Source organism: Mesoplodon densirostris, chromosome 17, assembly GCF_025265405.1.
Source record: "Mesoplodon densirostris isolate mMesDen1 chromosome 17, mMesDen1 primary haplotype, whole genome shotgun sequence".
Taxonomy (NCBI): Eukaryota; Metazoa; Chordata; class Mammalia; order Artiodactyla; family Ziphiidae; genus Mesoplodon; species Mesoplodon densirostris.
The window spans coordinates 69,474,045-69,491,354 of NC_082677.1; the positions used below are offsets into that span (position 1 = coordinate 69,474,045).

The following is a 17,310-nucleotide window of genomic DNA, read 5'->3' on the forward strand; positions in this document are numbered from 1 at the left end:
GTGGCAAGTGGGGGCCACTCTTCATCGTGATGCGCGGGCCTCTCACTATCGCGGCCTCTCTTGTTGCGGAGCACAGGCTCCAGATGCGCAGGCTCAGTAGTTGTGCTCACAGGCCTAGTTGCCCCGCGACATGTGGGATCCTCCCAGACCAGGGCTCAAACCCGTGTCCCCTGCATTAGCAGGCAGATTCTCAACCACTGTGCCACCAGGGAAGCCCTAACAGCACTTTTTAACAGGATGTGCAGTACACCGTGAAAGTTCACAGGCAATTTTTTTTTTTTTAATCTATGAGCCACATCTGGCTCTCTGTTGTAACAAGGACTTTTCTATCCGTAATTACTACTTCTGTCTTTTAGTGGGGTGTAAGTCTTTCTCAGATAATGAAATTTTAGAATGAAGATTATTAAGTTTGCTGTCGAAATTAGAGATACAGCCACAGACTGGCAAAGTCTGCTTTGAACTGTGATTCCTAGAAAGGTTGGTCCATCAGTGGTACCCGGGGTGAGTGATGCCGGGATCTGGGCAGTGACGCCAAGCTGCCTTGTCAGCCTTGCTTTCAGGCTAGATTATTCTGTGCCTACATGCCGACACATACATTCCAGGAGAAGCCATCCCCGGCAAAACTATGACGTTTCTGTGTGATTGATACAGGAGACAAAATGGTTCTTTATTTATTTTTATATTATAAAGTGGATTCTTTTTTTTTCTTTAACTTTTTATTATATACTGGAGTAGTTGATTACCAGTGTTGTGATAGTTTCAGGTGGACAGCAAAGTGATTCAGTTATACATGTATCTATTCTTTTTCAAATTCTTTTAAAAGTCGGGACAGTTTTCCTACTTAAGGTAATGCTGACCAATGTCTGCACCACACCACTGAAAACAACGGAAAGAGCTGGATACAAATAAATAACTTCTGAAAGAAGCACTGGGGATGGTGCAGAGTGTGTGCTGAGCACTAGTTCTGGGCCCGTGAGGTGACATCCATTTTCTCATTCCAGAACTGTTTCCGTAGTTTTCAGTTTTAATCAGTGTAAAGCCTAGAACTGTTTTCCATTACTCTTTACCCTCTCCCTTTGCTACAGTTAAAATCTGTACAAAGTAGACTCTTCAGATTAAGATACACGGACCCTGTCAAGCTCATTTTCAAAAAGCAAGTGACAGAAGTCTATTGACAGGTTTAAAACCATGCTTTCCAGTAGAAATAATGAGAGGAAATCCACTTGTTTGTTAATTTATTTGTGTCAAAATTATTAAACACTTAATTGAGACTCTCGGAAGCCAACAAAGCTACTTTCATGTTTTCATGTTATTTGTGTATATTTAGATGAAGCAGATAATCCTAAACTGGTTGCTTTGGAGAGTTGCTGTAATATTATGTTTGTTCTAGTTATACAAGTTGTTTCCATGTACTACCTTTGCGATCTTATAAAATTTCTAACACTGTTCGAAAGACACACTAATGTTTCGAAAGGCATCTTGTTTAATTTAGTCCCATTTTAGCACTCCTTTAAAAAGTTTGACTGATGACTCTTGAAATTCAGCCAAGAGTGTTGTGTCAAAAACCTGCTTGAATTTATCTAAAAATTCATAATCGGTGGTGAATCTGAACTTGTTTGCCCAAAGCAACACCGTTCCCGTCTGGCAGAGGTACGCCATGGTGGCGAGCAGCTTGTCCAGGAAGTAGTGGTGGTAGACCACGTCGGAAGCCAGCAAGTAATCATAGGAACACGTGGACTTGGGGAAGTTCTGTTCCAGGCCCTCTCCCCACACCAGCTCTTTCACTTCAGGCAGATATGCTGTATGGTTTAGTGTGTTCCTTAAAAGATTGTATTGAAGGTTCCCTAGGACGTCAGGCAAATCCGTTGCTGTGACTTGAGCTCCTAAGAGAGAAAGAGGAAACTTGTATGAATTACCTGGAACATTCGGGCAGCCACAGGGTACACATACTCTCAGGGAGAAATGGAACTGGGCTTCTCACCTTGGCCCTGTGGACATATGGGCTGGATAATTCTCCTGGGGCACCCTGCCCTGTGCCCTGTAAGATGTTTAGCAGGGTCCCTGGTCTCCATCCCCAAGATGCAAGTAGCACCTCCCCACCCAAACCCCAAGTCATGCTGATCAAAAATGTCCCTCGACACTGCCAAATGTCCTTCATGGGGATAAAATCACCTTTGGTGAAGAACCATTGAAATAGAATAACGTTCCCATCTTTTAAGAAACTAAGTTAAACGGTGGTGCAGTTTTGAGAGATTTCGGAATAATTAACTAAACATACCAAGATTCTTAGCTTTTGATTACTGTCATCTTTGTTTTTCCCTCCCAAACTGTCTTTATCTGAAGATTTTGGTTTTCTCTTACGTGAGGTGTCAGCACCTAGTTTTCTTTCCTAAGGGATGATTTATTTTGAATGACTCTCCCCTCCTACTAAATGCATTAAATTAATTTTTAGGCATTTTAATGCTAGTGATAAAGTTTCACAAAATCATAATTCCAGATTGGTTTTGATAGAAGAAGATCTGTAATAGTGTAGGCTGAAGTAGGCCAGACATACCCGCCTCTTGCCCAGCTCCCAGGACTCACAACTGGCATTTTGGGTATAAATCTGTCTTCTCCTTGGATTCACTCACTTATTTTTTGTTTGTTCCAAAACATTAGTTGATAATAGTTGCACTGAAAAGCAGGAGACAGCATAACAGAGCTGTTTACAACAGGAATTCAAGAGTCACACCTTCAGAATTTCAACTTTCTCAAGTGGTAATAATCAATGGATTGGACGAGTTAGCCTCTAAGGCACAGTTCTCTTATCTCTGGGGATAACAGCAGTCATTCTAGCCTGGATGTCTGGGTAGATTCAGTGAGTGCGATCACGGCCAAGCACCTAAACCACAGCCCGTCACACAGTAGTAAGTGGTTATTATCACTGTTGTCACCGTAACCGTCTTTTGAAACAAGGCCGAGAATAGACAAACCTAGAATACTGGCCACGATGGAAACGAGTCCTGGTCCGGCACCGATCTCGAGCATCTTAGCTCCTTGGAGACCGAGTTCCTCTGCATGTTCCTCCAGATACTGGCACAAAGCCAAGGCCTGAAAAACATTCACAGTTGTCACCTGGACGCTGGAAACCGGGGACCCTGTTCCCCACCGCAAGTTAAATACTCAAAGACATGTTAAAGAGTTTCAGCTTACTGGAGGCTCACAAGAATCAAAATATAGGTGCAACGGCGTGTTTTGACCTCTGGAATATGAACGCTGTAACGTGCATCACAGGAACTAGAGACACAGACTTGTGAAAGCGCCTGTACCAGAAGACCCTTGACCAGCCTCCAGGAACAGGAAGGGCAGCTCAGCTCTTCCAGAACCAGGAGATGAGGGGCCACAGGGCAACGAGCCCTCGCTCTGCTTACGTTGTGTCAGGCCTCCACCTGCTGTAAGACTTGCGCTGTAAGCGGCTCCATCCCCTCCCTGCTGACTCCACCAACGTTCAGGTTGCTCTGGACTTTGCCTGCTGCCCTGAACAGCTGCGTAGGAATTTTCCTTTTAAAGCGGTTCATCTAAGAAACACTCGACTGGCCGGGCAGTGCTTCCCCGACTCTAGCGCACATGCAGGTCACCTGGGGCCTGGTGAAAGACGCCCGGCCGCGTGTAGTAGGGCTGATGGGTCTCAAGGCTGCATTTCTAACAAGCCACCAGGTGAAGCCTGTGCTGCTGGGCCACACTTTGGGGGGAAGCAGCAAGGAGGTTACATCCTTTACACAGTAAAAAAAAAAAAAGAATAAACTGAGATCGATTTCTGTACAGAAAATCAAGGTGCCTTCCCGTGTGAGCCAGTGGGCGTCGGCTGGTGATGTCGTGGACTAGAGAGGCTGGGGAGAGTTACTAGGCGTGAGGGCGTTACCGGAGTTGGGACTGCGAACCCTGCAACCCTGCGCTGAAAAGGCAACGTGAACGCTCTCCTTTGCACACACCTTTAGCCCTTGTCTTCCTGCAGGTGCTCTGGGCTCGCTATGACTCACCTTCTGTCTGGGGCCCAGGCTGGAGTAGGGGGCGGCCTGGATCGTTTGAGACAGCCGCGCTCACGATGGCCTGCGCCAGGGTTGGTGGCAGCCCCAAGCCCGTGGGTCCCTCCCTTTCCTCCCCAGCTCCTCTCAAGGGACTCGGGGGCCAGGGACGGGGGTGGGGGGAGGACGGAAACCAATTCCCAATGGCACGGTAGGGAGGTAAGGGGCGTCAAGGGGCCCTGGGTGCTGGAGGATGAGTGGGAGGGGGACAGGCGGGACGGCACAGGTGCGGGGTGGCACCGGCATCCAGCCCGTGGCAAGGAGCTCCGGAGCTGGGGGCGGCAGTTTTGAGGAAAGGCCTTCTTTGGTTCTTGAGGAGCAAGGAGCATCATTCACTGTGTGGGGTTTCAGTATTTGGAAGAGTGTCATCCAGAGCCACCAAGACGTGTGCTCTGAGGAGTTCCTGAACGGGTGGCTGTAGGCGTCATTCCTGAAGGGCCCTGCCCTGTGACAGGCTGGCCCGGTGGGTGCCATCTGGGGACGGATCTTCCCTCGGGAACAGCTACATCTTGCAGCAAACACTCCCCCGCTTCTTAGTCCTATTAGCAAACTCCGAAAAGTCATCTCTCACAGCTGCTCTTGAAGTCACACAAGGAAAGGGTGCTTCCCCACACGATACGGCTCCTTCTTCTGCAGCCTTCAGGAAACTGAGGTCCCGAGAAGGGCGGGGGTTTGGTGCATGAAAGGCTGAGGCCTTATTAAGAATAAAACAGTCCAGTGGACAAATCATCTTTTTCCACTCCTGATTTCTGATCACCCAGCTCTGGGTGTCTGTTTGCCGAATATAGTAGGAAGCTGTGGAGTCGCTTGCTGGTTTCAAACTTGTTAAGCTAAAGAAAAACATTTAGCTGAAGGAAATCATACTTATATTAAGTATAACGGGTAAAAGTCGAGCTTCCTTGGCTGGGGCCAGTGAGGGGGGAGCTCTGAGAGCCTGGAGCCCTTGGCTGTCCCTCCCCTGCCCCCCCCATCTCCCCCATCACTGGTACCCAGACTGCAAAGGGCGCTCCAAGGAACCTCTGATCACAGCCACGCAGCAGGCCAGCAGGTCTGCGTCACCCAGGAGTGGGTCAGAAATGCAGCCCCAGTCCACCTCCCCCAGCCTGACCTCCTGAATCAGAGTCTGCGTTTAACAAGAACCCAGAAGGATTCCCATTGAAGCTAACCGTGGAGCAGTTCTGATCTGGAGCCTCTCCAAGCACAGGCTGAGAACCTCTGTGGTGGGAAGGATGAAGGCGCTGGCCTCCGAGGTCCATCGTCCCAGCCTGGTTCTGCACCGCCACCGGCCAGGGGAAGCAGTGCACTCAGCCAGAACATAACAGGTTTTCTGGCTCTGAATTCAGTGTTTTCCCCCATTCAGCTCCATCCTCTGGGGACTGTTGCAGGGAGAGCATGAGATGAAGCACCACTTCCTAAGCGTTTCCACTGGACTGGCCACACTGTAAAAGGCGAGTGAATACCCGAAGGTCTGTGGCAGAGGCCCAAAGGTGGCCGCTACAAAATCTAAACTCTAAAGACTTTTCTTCTGATTTTTTAACAATTCATATGAATTTTTCATCCTACTTCCCAATATACTCAAGTTTATGTTAATGTGAGAAAATAATGTTTCAGGAAACATAGCATAGAGGAAAATCATTGTTTTCAGGAAAGATGCCGTGTTTCTTTAGCATCTAGGTACACCAGCAACACCCCTGGGCGGGGGCATCCATGGACCCTCAATTTGAGAAGCACAGAACGTTAGAGCACGTGGCAAGTTGTCCAAGGCACCACAGTTGTACAAAATTGCTGTTCTCATCCCCAGAATCCCCGACGCCCCAGTATTACAGCTCCCTCACCCCTGGCCACACCACCGCTCCATAGCTCTCGATCGATTCTTGAATGACAATCTTCTTGCCTGCAAACCGATAGTACTCCTGGGTGTAGCTGGCGTAACTCATAGGAACAAATTTCTGGAGGCTTTGAAGCGATGGTTCTATCTTGTTAGAATCTGTGGGACAGAAAATTAAATCGGTTTTATTATTTGTTGATCCCGTGCAAATCTACACTCGGTACAATTAGTCAGATGGGAAGAGACTGAGCAATCTTCCAGAAACAGAGGGGGGAATGCTATCAGTGACGGTGGCTGCAAACTAGCACAAACTGAATGATATGGGGAGACAGGGACATAACATTTCTATGGGACATTTTTATCATATGACGAAATGCCAAAGGATGCCCTGGGCCCTTTCCTCGATTTAGGAGAAGACAGTGCGGTGTCGATCCATCCCTCCCTCTGTTTTGGTGAGAGGAGGAAGCTAGGCCACCGCACAGAATGGCACGAATGAGCCATCTGCATAAGGAGGACCGAGGCAAGCATGGACCTGACTATTTTTGGGTCTTGAAGTGAAGTAACATTCCCACATGTTGGCTGGAACATGTTCCTTAAGTCCTTCTACAACTGCTTCTCAGAAGGTACAGGTCACCCAAAGACGAGCCAGCTCTGCAGTCCTGGGGGAGGTTGTCAGATGAGCTCCAGCTATTAAATTACTCTTCCTGAAATACTCCTTTACGCTCATGACCCACTCACGCAGCTCTCAGATGTCATATAAAATGAGTGGAAAAGAGCACCTGATCGGGGCTGACATCATGGAAGCCCAGAATGTCAAAGGTTTCGCAGGGGGTTTCAGCATAAAAAGAACAGCGAGTAATAAGGTCAGAATGAGGACCCTGAGCCCACGGAGGGGTCGTGCGCAGAAGACGGGGGCTGCTGGTACCCTCGGGGAGAGGCATTGGCAGCGAGGAGTCTGGGTGGGGGGGACTTGCATGAGATCAGCCTTTGCTGCCTGAGCTTTACCTGCGGATGTGTGACCAGGGATGGACTAGCGGGAAGGAGCCCTCAGTGAGCATCTGAAGGTCTCTAACCAGAAACATACACTCAAGGAGGTAGGTGAGGGTGAGCGCAGGGTGAGCGCAGGGTGAGGGGTAGGGGACCTTTGAAGAAGCCTAATCAGGGGTCCACCCCTCAGAGTTCAGGTTTCACTGATTTCCACCCACACTGGACGGTTCTGTGCCACGGCTCTGCAAACGCTTTGTAACAGGGTCACAGCCAGAAGAGTCCAGAAATGTGGAGTGAACACTTAGAAACATTTACAACAACTTGACCATATCTGTTGAATCTGAGTACGAAAAACCAAAGCTTGTATTGTGTATGTCTTTGTACTTCTTTTCATGTTGTTCCTCCAGAAATTCATTTGTGTTGCATTTTACAAAAAAGTGTCCAAACGGTCTTTGACCACAGTGTGGGCCAAATGACCAGCTTGTAAATTAGCACAATGACACCTGCAGCTCTCAGCCGTGGGTTCTGATCTCCTGGAAGGAGCATTCTCTGTCCTGACCACAAAGGCGAGCTTCCAGAAACCCAGGACTTCCCTGAGCTGTCAAGAACCTGCTGATGAATAGTGGTCAAGTCAGTCCTGAGATGTCATCCTTCCCCGTCATGTGCCACAGGAGAGGCTGTAGGGAGAGGAGAGGACCTTTGGTCCTCACCCACCTCTTATAAGGGAAACTACCAACATCTAAAACCATGAACCTGAAATTTATCACTCAACAAAGAGGACCCAGCTTCTCCCATAGGCTGAGAGGCTGACTCTGAGTTCTGTTTCAGAGAAAATAAGAAGGCAGAGGAACAGACCATCTTGTGCCCAGAAACTTTAACAACCAGCCTGGGGGCGGTGAGGAAGCACTGACGTGCAGAGTTTGGCCATCACCATGGTGACAACGCTCCCACAGTGGCCATCGCTGGGAAAGAGGTGAAGCGGCTCAGCATCACAAGCATTTCTACCACACGGATACGGCACTCCTCAACAGCCTCAAGGGCACAGGTCATCGTAAAATGTAGGAAAATAATTCCTGATGAGACGTGAGTATTTATTACCTAAGTTTTTTCATATACCTTTACCTTTTACATAATCCGTTTCATTGTAAGTTTATATGACTTAAATTTTAACAATGGCCATGTTTAACAATCAGCTCGCAAAATTCCTGAAATGCAGGCGCTGGTACAGGCCATCTGGAATGAGGAGTGGGTACGGGGCTGCCCTCTTTACCTCTGAGCCTCTCATCACTGGAGCAGCCAGACCGTCAGGGACCCAGGCCACCTCCTGCCAGCTTCCATCCCCTCGATATCACCCAGACTGTTCCTTCCTCCTTTCCTCCCACAAATAACCACAAATAAAGGCTAACTTTTCTCTCAAGACTGTAGGAAAAGTCTATGTGCCGATTTTAAGTGGCTCATCCTTTCACAAGATGACAGATCATAAGCTGATGGTTGTACCTTCTGGATCGACATTGTAAAGAAACATGGGCATATAAATATCCTCCATAAGACCATTTTCCATGCTACAAAGATAAAAGAAATTTATGTTGATTGCACATGATTTTCAGTTATTGTATCTATGCTCGTCTGACAGTTTTAGAGACATCAGATTTTCAAGATAGGCAGAGTTGCATTTTTATGTAAACAGTTTAGTAAAAATACCATCCTGGTTTAACAGAGTTGGAACATAATTTTCCACTGTTGACTGTTAATGTTTTGAATGTTACATCTTGGCTCTTTTGACATCATTTGTTATGTCTGTTGTTTATTTACTACTGATTCCCTGCCCAGAAGAACAACACTAAAGGGTTCTGTTGTCATAATGCGAAAGTACACTTGACTTTACACTGATCCACTGAAGGACGCAGCCGCCAGGAATAAATTTTGGCGAAAAGCAGGAAGGAATCTAGATTTCATTTCTTTTTTAAAAGTTCTTGTTACAAAAATCTAACTCTCTTAGATTTGGATAAAACAAAGTTTTGGTCTTTAATAGGTAAATAATAAAAACATAGGGATTACCTTTAGTGTCATGCTTCTGCTTGCATAAAGGCATTTTTCTACTAAGCATCATGATAAGAAAAAGAGCTAGGGTTAAAAGGAAATGGATATTCTTGTGCCTGAGGTTCACTGCAAAACGCCATCCCCAGGAAAAGATGGGAGAAGATGTGGAGCTGAGGAAGGAGGTTACCTCCCGGGGGTCCGCTGCTGCCGTCTGTCTGTAGACCCTCCTCATCCGGGGGTCTCGGTGCCTCGTCCACGGACTGGGGCTGCCACCCTGAGTGCAGACACGCATCCATCCCAGAGCCACCAGGGAGGAGAGAGCTGGCCTGGACTGAGCGCTCCTCCGGGTCTGAATCGCCCAGAGCCTCTGCAAGGTGCAGCTTTATCGCCTTAGCATCTGCTGAGCTGGAAAGAACACCTGCATTTCAGCTTAGTTCCCCGGGGCGGGGGCGGGGTGGGGAGAGCAGCCATCCTGGTTTTACAGTGCAAAGTGGAAGGAGACCATGATACATCACCCCACCTTTCCATCGCCTGGAGAAATGCAAAAGCAGAGCCACTGTAGCCAGACAGGTGCTGCCTTGCTGCAATCTAAGGTGTATTTCTAAGAGCTTTTGGAACTGAATCTTGATGAAGAAGGTCTGATCCAGCCGTACATATCTTTAAGGGTACCTTGTGGATCCAGGGTTAATGACATCATGGATTTGCCCCAAATGCGGGGCTGCTCCCTTCTCATCTGAGGCTTTAGCGCAAGATAGTAGAAAGCGCTGGGGGCTGAGAGCCAGGAGGCTGGTTGGCTGCCCACTCTTACTCTTGGCAACTCACTTAATCCCCTCCACACCATTTCCTCATCATCAAAAAAGGGAAGGATGATATCTACCTGCCTCCTAGGGCTGCGGGCAAGAAACGGGAGAGCAAAAGTGATTAGTGCAGCTCAGGAAAACTCTACTGATGAAGAAAAAAGGACCTGGCTGTTGGGATCACTGATCAGCATCCAAATAAGAACACGTGACATCGCTGCGGGACTTGGCGTGTTTTTGCCAAGCATCGTTCTTGTGCTTTTAGTGAATTGATTCATCTAATCCTCACAACAAACCCTATGAAGTGGATGCTATTATTATGCCTCTTCTCAGATGAGAGAAATTCAAGCACAGAGAGATTCAAAAGCAGCCCAGGAGCATGCAGCCGGCCAGTGGCAGGGCCAGGAGTCAAATCCAGGAGGTCCAGCTGCAGGATCTATGTTCTTGACCAGACCATGAGATGGGGCACGGCTTGAGTTGCCTTGCTTCAGTGGCGGGTTTTCTGGCTGAGTTTGCCCTGAAATTACTCATAATGCTTAGTTGTCACAGTGACGTTTTCTAGTCTTTTTTTTTTTTTTTTTTTACAAAATGTAAATCGTTTTCCCAATTTGTTTTTATATACCAGAGTTGCCCCATCATATTGTTTTGGCCAGCTGGGGATAGCAACCAGCCACACCATTACTAACTATTGCACACCTGGAGGGGTCATGTGCCCCTCACATTAATGTGCAACAGGATTTCAAATCAGTGAGGTTCCTGTGAAGTAATTTAGCATTTTCACTGGCTCTAGAATCAAACAATCAAATAATTACCCCAATTCTTCAACTCAAGAAGTTATTTTTTTTCTCTTGCAGATACTTACTTGCTCCTTCTCTTCAACTTGCCTCCGACTCCAGAAGTTAATTGCTCCCCTAAAAGACAGCTGACTGGTTGTCGGTGAGTACCCAGAGCATCTTCCAGGAGGAAGTCTCAGCGCTGCGGTGAAGGGCCCTGCATTTGAATGCTGGCTCTGCCATGTACTAATTTTGTTGAAAATGTAGATAATGGTGATTCTGACCTCACATGATGGTCATAGGAATTAAGTGAGATAACCTGTGCAAAGCCTCTTGCGCAAACAGTATTAACTTATTCTCATCTTCAAAGGCAGAGAGTAGTCAGGCAAGACAACACTCTTTACAGGACACCCACACAGCACCACAGTACTCTGTGCATTAAATGTAGACATTTCTTCATTTTGCATGCAAGAAAAGGAGACCTGTTTTCATTCCAATAACAGGTAGTATTTTTCCTTGTGAAATGAAATGACTCCCCTCCCCCATCATTATAATTGATGTGAGACATTAATTTTTTCCCCAAAAAGCAACCTAGAAAATAACTACAGTAATCTACCTAGTGTTCATTATTAGCTCAACACATCATAGGATCTAGATCGTATGTTAGTATTTAATAAAGAATTGGAAGTTCTGAAAAGGACTCCTTGTTAGTACCCTCAAAATAATTTCGAACAGTTAGTTTAAACATATCTTTACCTTATGCAGCAGAAGAGATTTGAGATTTCTGTGCAGACTTTAATCCCCGATGTTTTATATAGGTCTGCACCTGAGAGGATTAGCATTTTATGAACAAAAGCCAGCCAGTGGAAGTCCAAGTTATTTAGGGTAGCATTACCCACCAGTACCCATACACATTACTTTGCTAGAATTACTCTCTCACTTTCTCTCTATCCCTTTCTCAGTTCTCAATTTTCTGTCTTACACACACACACACACACACACACACACACACACACACACACACACACACATACTTCTTTCAACATGAAATGGAATCACTCTCAAAAGATCCAGAAAATCGTTCCAGCAGAATAGAGGCTGTCCTCTGTGGTATCCAGTGGCTGTGATGCGGTTTGAAATGTAGACTTACGTTTCATTTTAAAAAGGAGTGGGCGGGTGCACAGGTGGGGTTTTGTACAAACCTGCAAGCTGGTTGCTCATCAGCCCAACTCCTGTGGCTGAAGGGAGGGGCACGACTTACGTGGCCTCTGCCCTGGACCCTGATTCCAGCAGCCAGAAATAACGTTAAGACTCTACTGAGAGGAGGACGAGAGAACATCTATCCACAAGAAGGGATGTGAGTCAAAGGCTTAAAGTTGCATAAGGTGTAAAGTTAGTTGGGGCAACAGTGAACAGGAAATCAGAAAACTCTTCCCAGAAAAAAAGCCAGCTATTGTCATTGATTTCATTGAATAAGGGGCAGTTAAAAAGGAAGGAGGAAAATCATGTGCTCATTTGGGAAGACTGGAAACCCTTAAAATAGAATATAGGGCATGTAAATTAAAGCCTTAGGCAAATGAGAATTAAATAATCCTTCACATTTATGAGGGACTACGCTTACCCAGTGAGCTGAGTGAGTGATTTAGCTTGAGTAGATATGAGCCTATTTTTTTTTTTTTTTTACTCAACTTTGGAAGTCTCTTCTCTGCTGTCACTTTTTTTCTTTAGTCCATTTCTTTTAACTTGGGATCTTCATCTGGACATGCTGTGGTCCCATGACTCTCTTCTTTCTCACTCCCGTAAATGAAGTGAGGTGACCTGCAGTCTTTTCCAAGCCTGTCATTCGACTACTTTCTTATCCCCCAGATGGTCCAGTCCTGTGACTGATCCTGCTCTTCTGTGACTTATTTCCACCAGGTGTCATCATCCCTATAAGAAACAGCAAAAAGATGGTCATCATTACAATTTAATAAATAACTCAAAAACTGATCGCAGTTTATACGAATATATGTACATATATATTTACACACACACACATTTATTCTACACGCCTTAAAATGAAGAAAAGAACAAAGGAGAAAAATGTTTTGAATCTCCTCTAATCCCACTATCTGGGGAAGGAAACTGAACCAACGTTTTTGGGTGTCAACTTCTGGGCTTTTTGGTATAAACCTTATCAAAACTATTTGGCTGAGAATGAAACTGGATAGAAATATGTATCTCTCTGACCTAGTATGGACTAGTCTATTCTTTTAAGAGTTTCTTTTCAATACTTTCTTCAAAAACCATCTTTTCAGTAGCTGCTTTAGGAAACAAATCAGAACTCTACTGCGCGGAGCTGGAATAAGTTAGTCCGAGGTTTCTATACACTGCACTGTGGTTAGGGTACCTCAGAGTTAACTGGAAGCTTTAAAGTACATAGACTCTGGGCTCTTGAAAGTTCTTTTTCAAGATCGAAGAGTCTAGGACTTTAAACTCCCCGTCTGACAACTGTTCCCGGCGTGTCTGTAACACGGGCACGCAGTAGGTGTCCATCTATAGGGCAGGGGACGTGTGGGTTGTTTTCCCATAGTTGAAGTGCCAGTCCATGAGGAAGGATTAGCCTCCTGCCTGGCTCCGCAGGGCACACTGATGAAGTAATTTCCCAGGAGGCAGATTTGGGTTCAACAGGAAAGAATTCTGTAACAAGCCGAGCAATGGAACATTGGTCTCAGGGAGCCTAGCAGGATGGAAAGTGGGCCAGATTTAGAGTCAGAGGCTGCAAGACTGGATAAAGGTTTATGCAGGGTCAAGGAGAAGGCTGCGTACATGCCACCACTCTGCATTTCTCCATCAGTGTGGACTCCAAGGTATCACCGGGCTTTCTTCCAGCTCTCTCGCTGGTGGTCCTCAACGAGGGGGAATCCTTCCCTCCCCCCAGGGCCGTTTGGCTATTTGGAGATAATCTGGCAATTTTTGCTTGTCACTGCTGGGGGAGGGTGCTATTTGCCTCTAGTACAGAGAGGTGGGGATGCTGCCAGACGTTCTACACAGGACAACCTCCCTCCACTGCCCCCAGCAAAGAACCATCCAGCCCAAAAGTCAGCAGGGCCCAGGCTGAGAACCCCAGTCTAGGCGATGGGTAGGAGTTGAATGCAGGGTAAATTCTAATTGCCATCCTGCAAATACCATCTAGCAGCAGGCTGTTCCCTGCCGCCTCTGTCTCAGGGTCCTCATTCATAAAATGGGTGGGTTGGCATTTACAGAGTGGCTCATACACGCCAGACTCTGAGGCACATCCTCACAGAGATCCAACACTGCAGCCCCTGGCTTTCTCTGGTTTCTCCCAGAACCAGACCCAGAGACAAGGATTTGAGAGAAAATATTTTATTTGGGGAAGTGAAGAAGGGAGAATAATCCAGGGCAAGGGAAGCCACCAGCAATGGGTGTTTATGAAGTAATACCTACCGCAGGGGATGATAAAAGACTTAATCCCGTGGGGGAACACTTGGAAATGAGGCAAAATACAGACCTCAGAACTATTCTACTCCAGGTCCAGAGGGTTTCTGGGCTGTCTTCATACCAACACACCGGCACAGATGCAGAGACAGCAGATGGAGCGCCCTGATGTGTCCGAGGGATGTGAGATGGTGTCATTCCTTTACCCATGGTAAGAAGTGAAGTTTTATACATCTGAAAGAATCTGGCACAGCGTCTGGTGTCCTAGAAGGTCATCAGTAATATGTCTTGTATTAAATTGTATGCCATTCAAGTCGTGGGTCGGACAATCAGGGTTCTTTGGAATGGCTCTGGGTCATTTCTCTGAATCAAATGGAAGGGCTGAGCATTGGGACTTCAGAAATAACGGACCCAGGGTGGCTCTGGTCCCACATATCTCAGCAGCAGCAGGTGTTCATGGCCTTCTCTTTTGAACAGTGCTCTGGGGGCCTCACTGCCGTCACCTTCCTCCTTGTGTAACTGTAGATTCAAGATCTGGGAGACATGACTCTGATTGGTCTTAACTTGGTCATAAGCCCTGCCTCATAGTCAGGGCTGGTCGGCGCGAGAGAAGCATCCGACCACATCCAAGGAGTAGTGCAGGCAACTCCGGGAGGGATGCTGAGTCCATAACAAGCAAGAGCTATGTGTGGCCCTCCTCCTCTCCCTGCCGCCCTATGCATGCACACTGCCTTATTTTCATAAATACAATTTCAAAATGGGGACCCATCCTCTCTATAGTGGAAGATAATCTTAGTCTCATTGGCTATTGCATCTGGAGAGAATGGAGCCATTCTTCAAGTTGAAACCTCTAGACAATGGCATTTCTTCACTAGTTCCATGCTTGTCCCTCAATAGGCAGGCACTCACAGGAGACCAGAGACAATAACTTAATTGTTTCATCACCATTTACCACAGGCTGCTAGTCCCATCCCAGAATATGAACGAGAGGCTCACTGCTTCTCACGTGACCTTCCCCAAAAATTCTACAATGGAAGGGTTGCTGATCAGACAGATATATGTCCACCATCCTTACTTATAAGGGAGACTACGGTGGTAATTCACTTCCAGGGAGGTGAGGGTCTCAGCAGAAAACTAGAAGTTCCTGAAAAACCCTGGTAACCACTAACATTCAAAAAGTGTGTGATTTTCAGTGTGTTATGCAGGAAATATGTAGTCACAGTGAAGTGCAATTCCAGAATTTCTGGTCCCTCAACTATTTGGTAACACAGTGGCTCAAAGTTCATGATCTGTTCTGTCAAATGACTTAGGGCTGCTGCAATGTCCCCTCATTTGCCAGATTTCTCGGGGAGCCCCTGAGGGTGCCAGAGGAGAAGCTTCATTGATGCTGCTATGGGAGAGGTAAAGATTTAGACCAGCTAGCACTGTGGAGGCTCAGACATGGGAAGCCTGCACAACAGGACCTTAAAATGGGACTCTTCTTGTCTTGGTTCGCCTGAGACATGAAGATGATGGATTACTTGTCTTGTTAAAGAGAGACCACCATGAGACATTTTAAAGTAGGAGTTCAAAACACATTCAGACAACACTTACATTTTGTCAAGCTTGTGGACGTAGAAGAATTTGCTTCTATTTCATTTTAAATGCCCTCTATATAATGACAAACATTACTGGTCAGGATGGAAGAAACAGTATGAGTGAAATCATCCAATACACTTGGAAACAGCAAGTGAAGTTATAGCCCTTTCATCTTAAAAATAGCACATGCCTGGTCCTAAGCATTTGAGTCCGCATTTAACCACGTGGACAGGCATGGCTCCCCATAATTTATCCGCCTTATAAAGTGGCTCTGACAGGAAACCATGAGTACCTTGATGGACTTACATGCATTTCGAAGAAGGGATTTACTTGGTTGTTTGTTTCTATTTTTAATTTTTTCTCAAGCCAGTTCTTAAAACAGATTTCCCCTCAAAGAAATTTCATTGTTGTTTTAGAAGAATCTTCGACTGCAACCGTGTGTAAATCAAAATTGGTAATTGCCAGGGTTCATGTCATCAAAAGAGCCAAGAATGCTTTGGAGCTGAGCTATGAGCCTGTGATATTAATTGCATGGAGGGACATAATGCTTGGGCAATAGGTTTAGATAAGAAATTCTGACTGAACTATCTACGAAATAAGCGTTAGTTCGCTAGTAACATTCCTCTTAAGTTAACATTTAATAAACAATAGCTTTCTGATGCTCACCTTAATCCTGGGATAGATGGAACCAAATGAATCTATCAATGTGGAAAAAAAATCCCTTCACAATAATTCAACTTTGAGAATGAGGATGGGAGATGATCCTTCCCTCAGTTCCAGTTTTATTACCCAGGAAGCAGAAATGACTACAACAAGCCTTCCAGCTCCCCGCCAGACGTGGATGCCTCCAATACCATCTGTTCTTTCCATATTGCCATCAGCTGCTTGGAAATGGCACTTTTTAGAGCGACTTTTTTTTAGTGGTAACTAATCATGCTCCAATTTTAGCAACAGCAGTTGACCTGTGTTCAGAAAGATAATTTTTTTCCCAACAGATTTCTACTAGGAAAGAATGTTTAGCTGATGGGACTGTTCTGGGATGGGCCACAGTGGAGAATTCCTCTCATTCTTTCCCCTCATTCTAGGGCAGACTCAATTGGAGAAGCACGGGTTCTCATCTAGGGCTGTGCTGTCCTGGGTTTGGGGAGATATGCTGAATGATTTCAGTACCAAGCCAGGTGAAAGGAGTGAGAGGGTCGTGGAGGGGCAGAGAGGGACGGGCAGTCCCATGGGAGCCTAGCCCTCGCGGTTTCCAACTGTGGGATCCCAGAGAAGTCACATCCCGGGGCTCCCTTTCCTTCATCTGTCAGGGATGATAACACCTCTTACATACTTACTGCATAGATCCTTTTAGGGGTCAAATGAAACAAAGTATATGAAAGCTTTGAAAATTACAAGGCCTGTTCAGCATTATCATTCGTTCTTTCCAGAGGAATTTGGATCCTGTGTCGTGCGTGCCTCAAGAAAGTTACAAAAGAAAGCAAGTGTTCACTTCTGGCCACGGACTGATGAATGTGGTGCAGGCGTGCCTTTCCATTCCCAACACATAAAATACCCAATAAAGTATTTTCAAAGATGCTTTAGAAATGCATATCCAAGCTTGAAAGAAAGGGAAACCCCTAGATGCCGTAAATGAAGAGGGAAATCAAAGCCACAATAATATGTGAACTAATTTATGCCACCACAGCGTGGGGTGTATTAGACTTGGGTGCAGGCCTGGCATCCAAAGGCTTTGGGGTTTTGATGCTTTTGGAGGACAGAAGATATGTCCTTGGGCAGACAGGATATGCGATCTGGGTAAATCC

General features: G+C 46.2%; 1 protein-coding gene across 1 annotated transcript; it reads right to left on the bottom strand.

The window, feature by feature from the left end:
* Positions 1-1,488: 1,488 nt before the first annotated feature.
* Positions 1,489-9,215, bottom strand: METTL21C (methyltransferase 21C, AARS1 lysine). The gene is made up of 4 exons (XM_060080311.1): positions 9,107-9,215; positions 5,900-6,051; positions 2,973-3,090; positions 1,489-1,883 (listed from the first exon to the last, which is right to left on the bottom strand). The coding sequence occupies exons 1-4, from the start codon at positions 9,213-9,215 to the stop codon at positions 1,489-1,491; spliced, it is 774 nt and encodes a 257-aa protein (XP_059936294.1).
* Between the last annotated feature and the right edge of the window lie 8,095 nt (positions 9,216-17,310).

Excerpts from the sequence above, each read along its gene's own strand:
- METTL21C (XM_060080311.1), bottom strand. The coding sequence starts at position 9,215 with ATGGATGCGTGTCTGCACTCAGGGTGGCAGCCCCAGTCCGTGGACGAG. Across the intron at positions 6,052-9,106 it reads CAGCAGCGGACCCCCGGGAG|ATTCTAACAAGATAGAACCA; the intron begins GTAACCTCCTTC and ends TCTGTCCCACAG. Across the intron at positions 1,884-2,972 it reads CATCGTGGCCAGTATTCTAG|GAGCTCAAGTCACAGCAACG; the intron begins GTTTGTCTATTC and ends TTTCTCTCTTAG.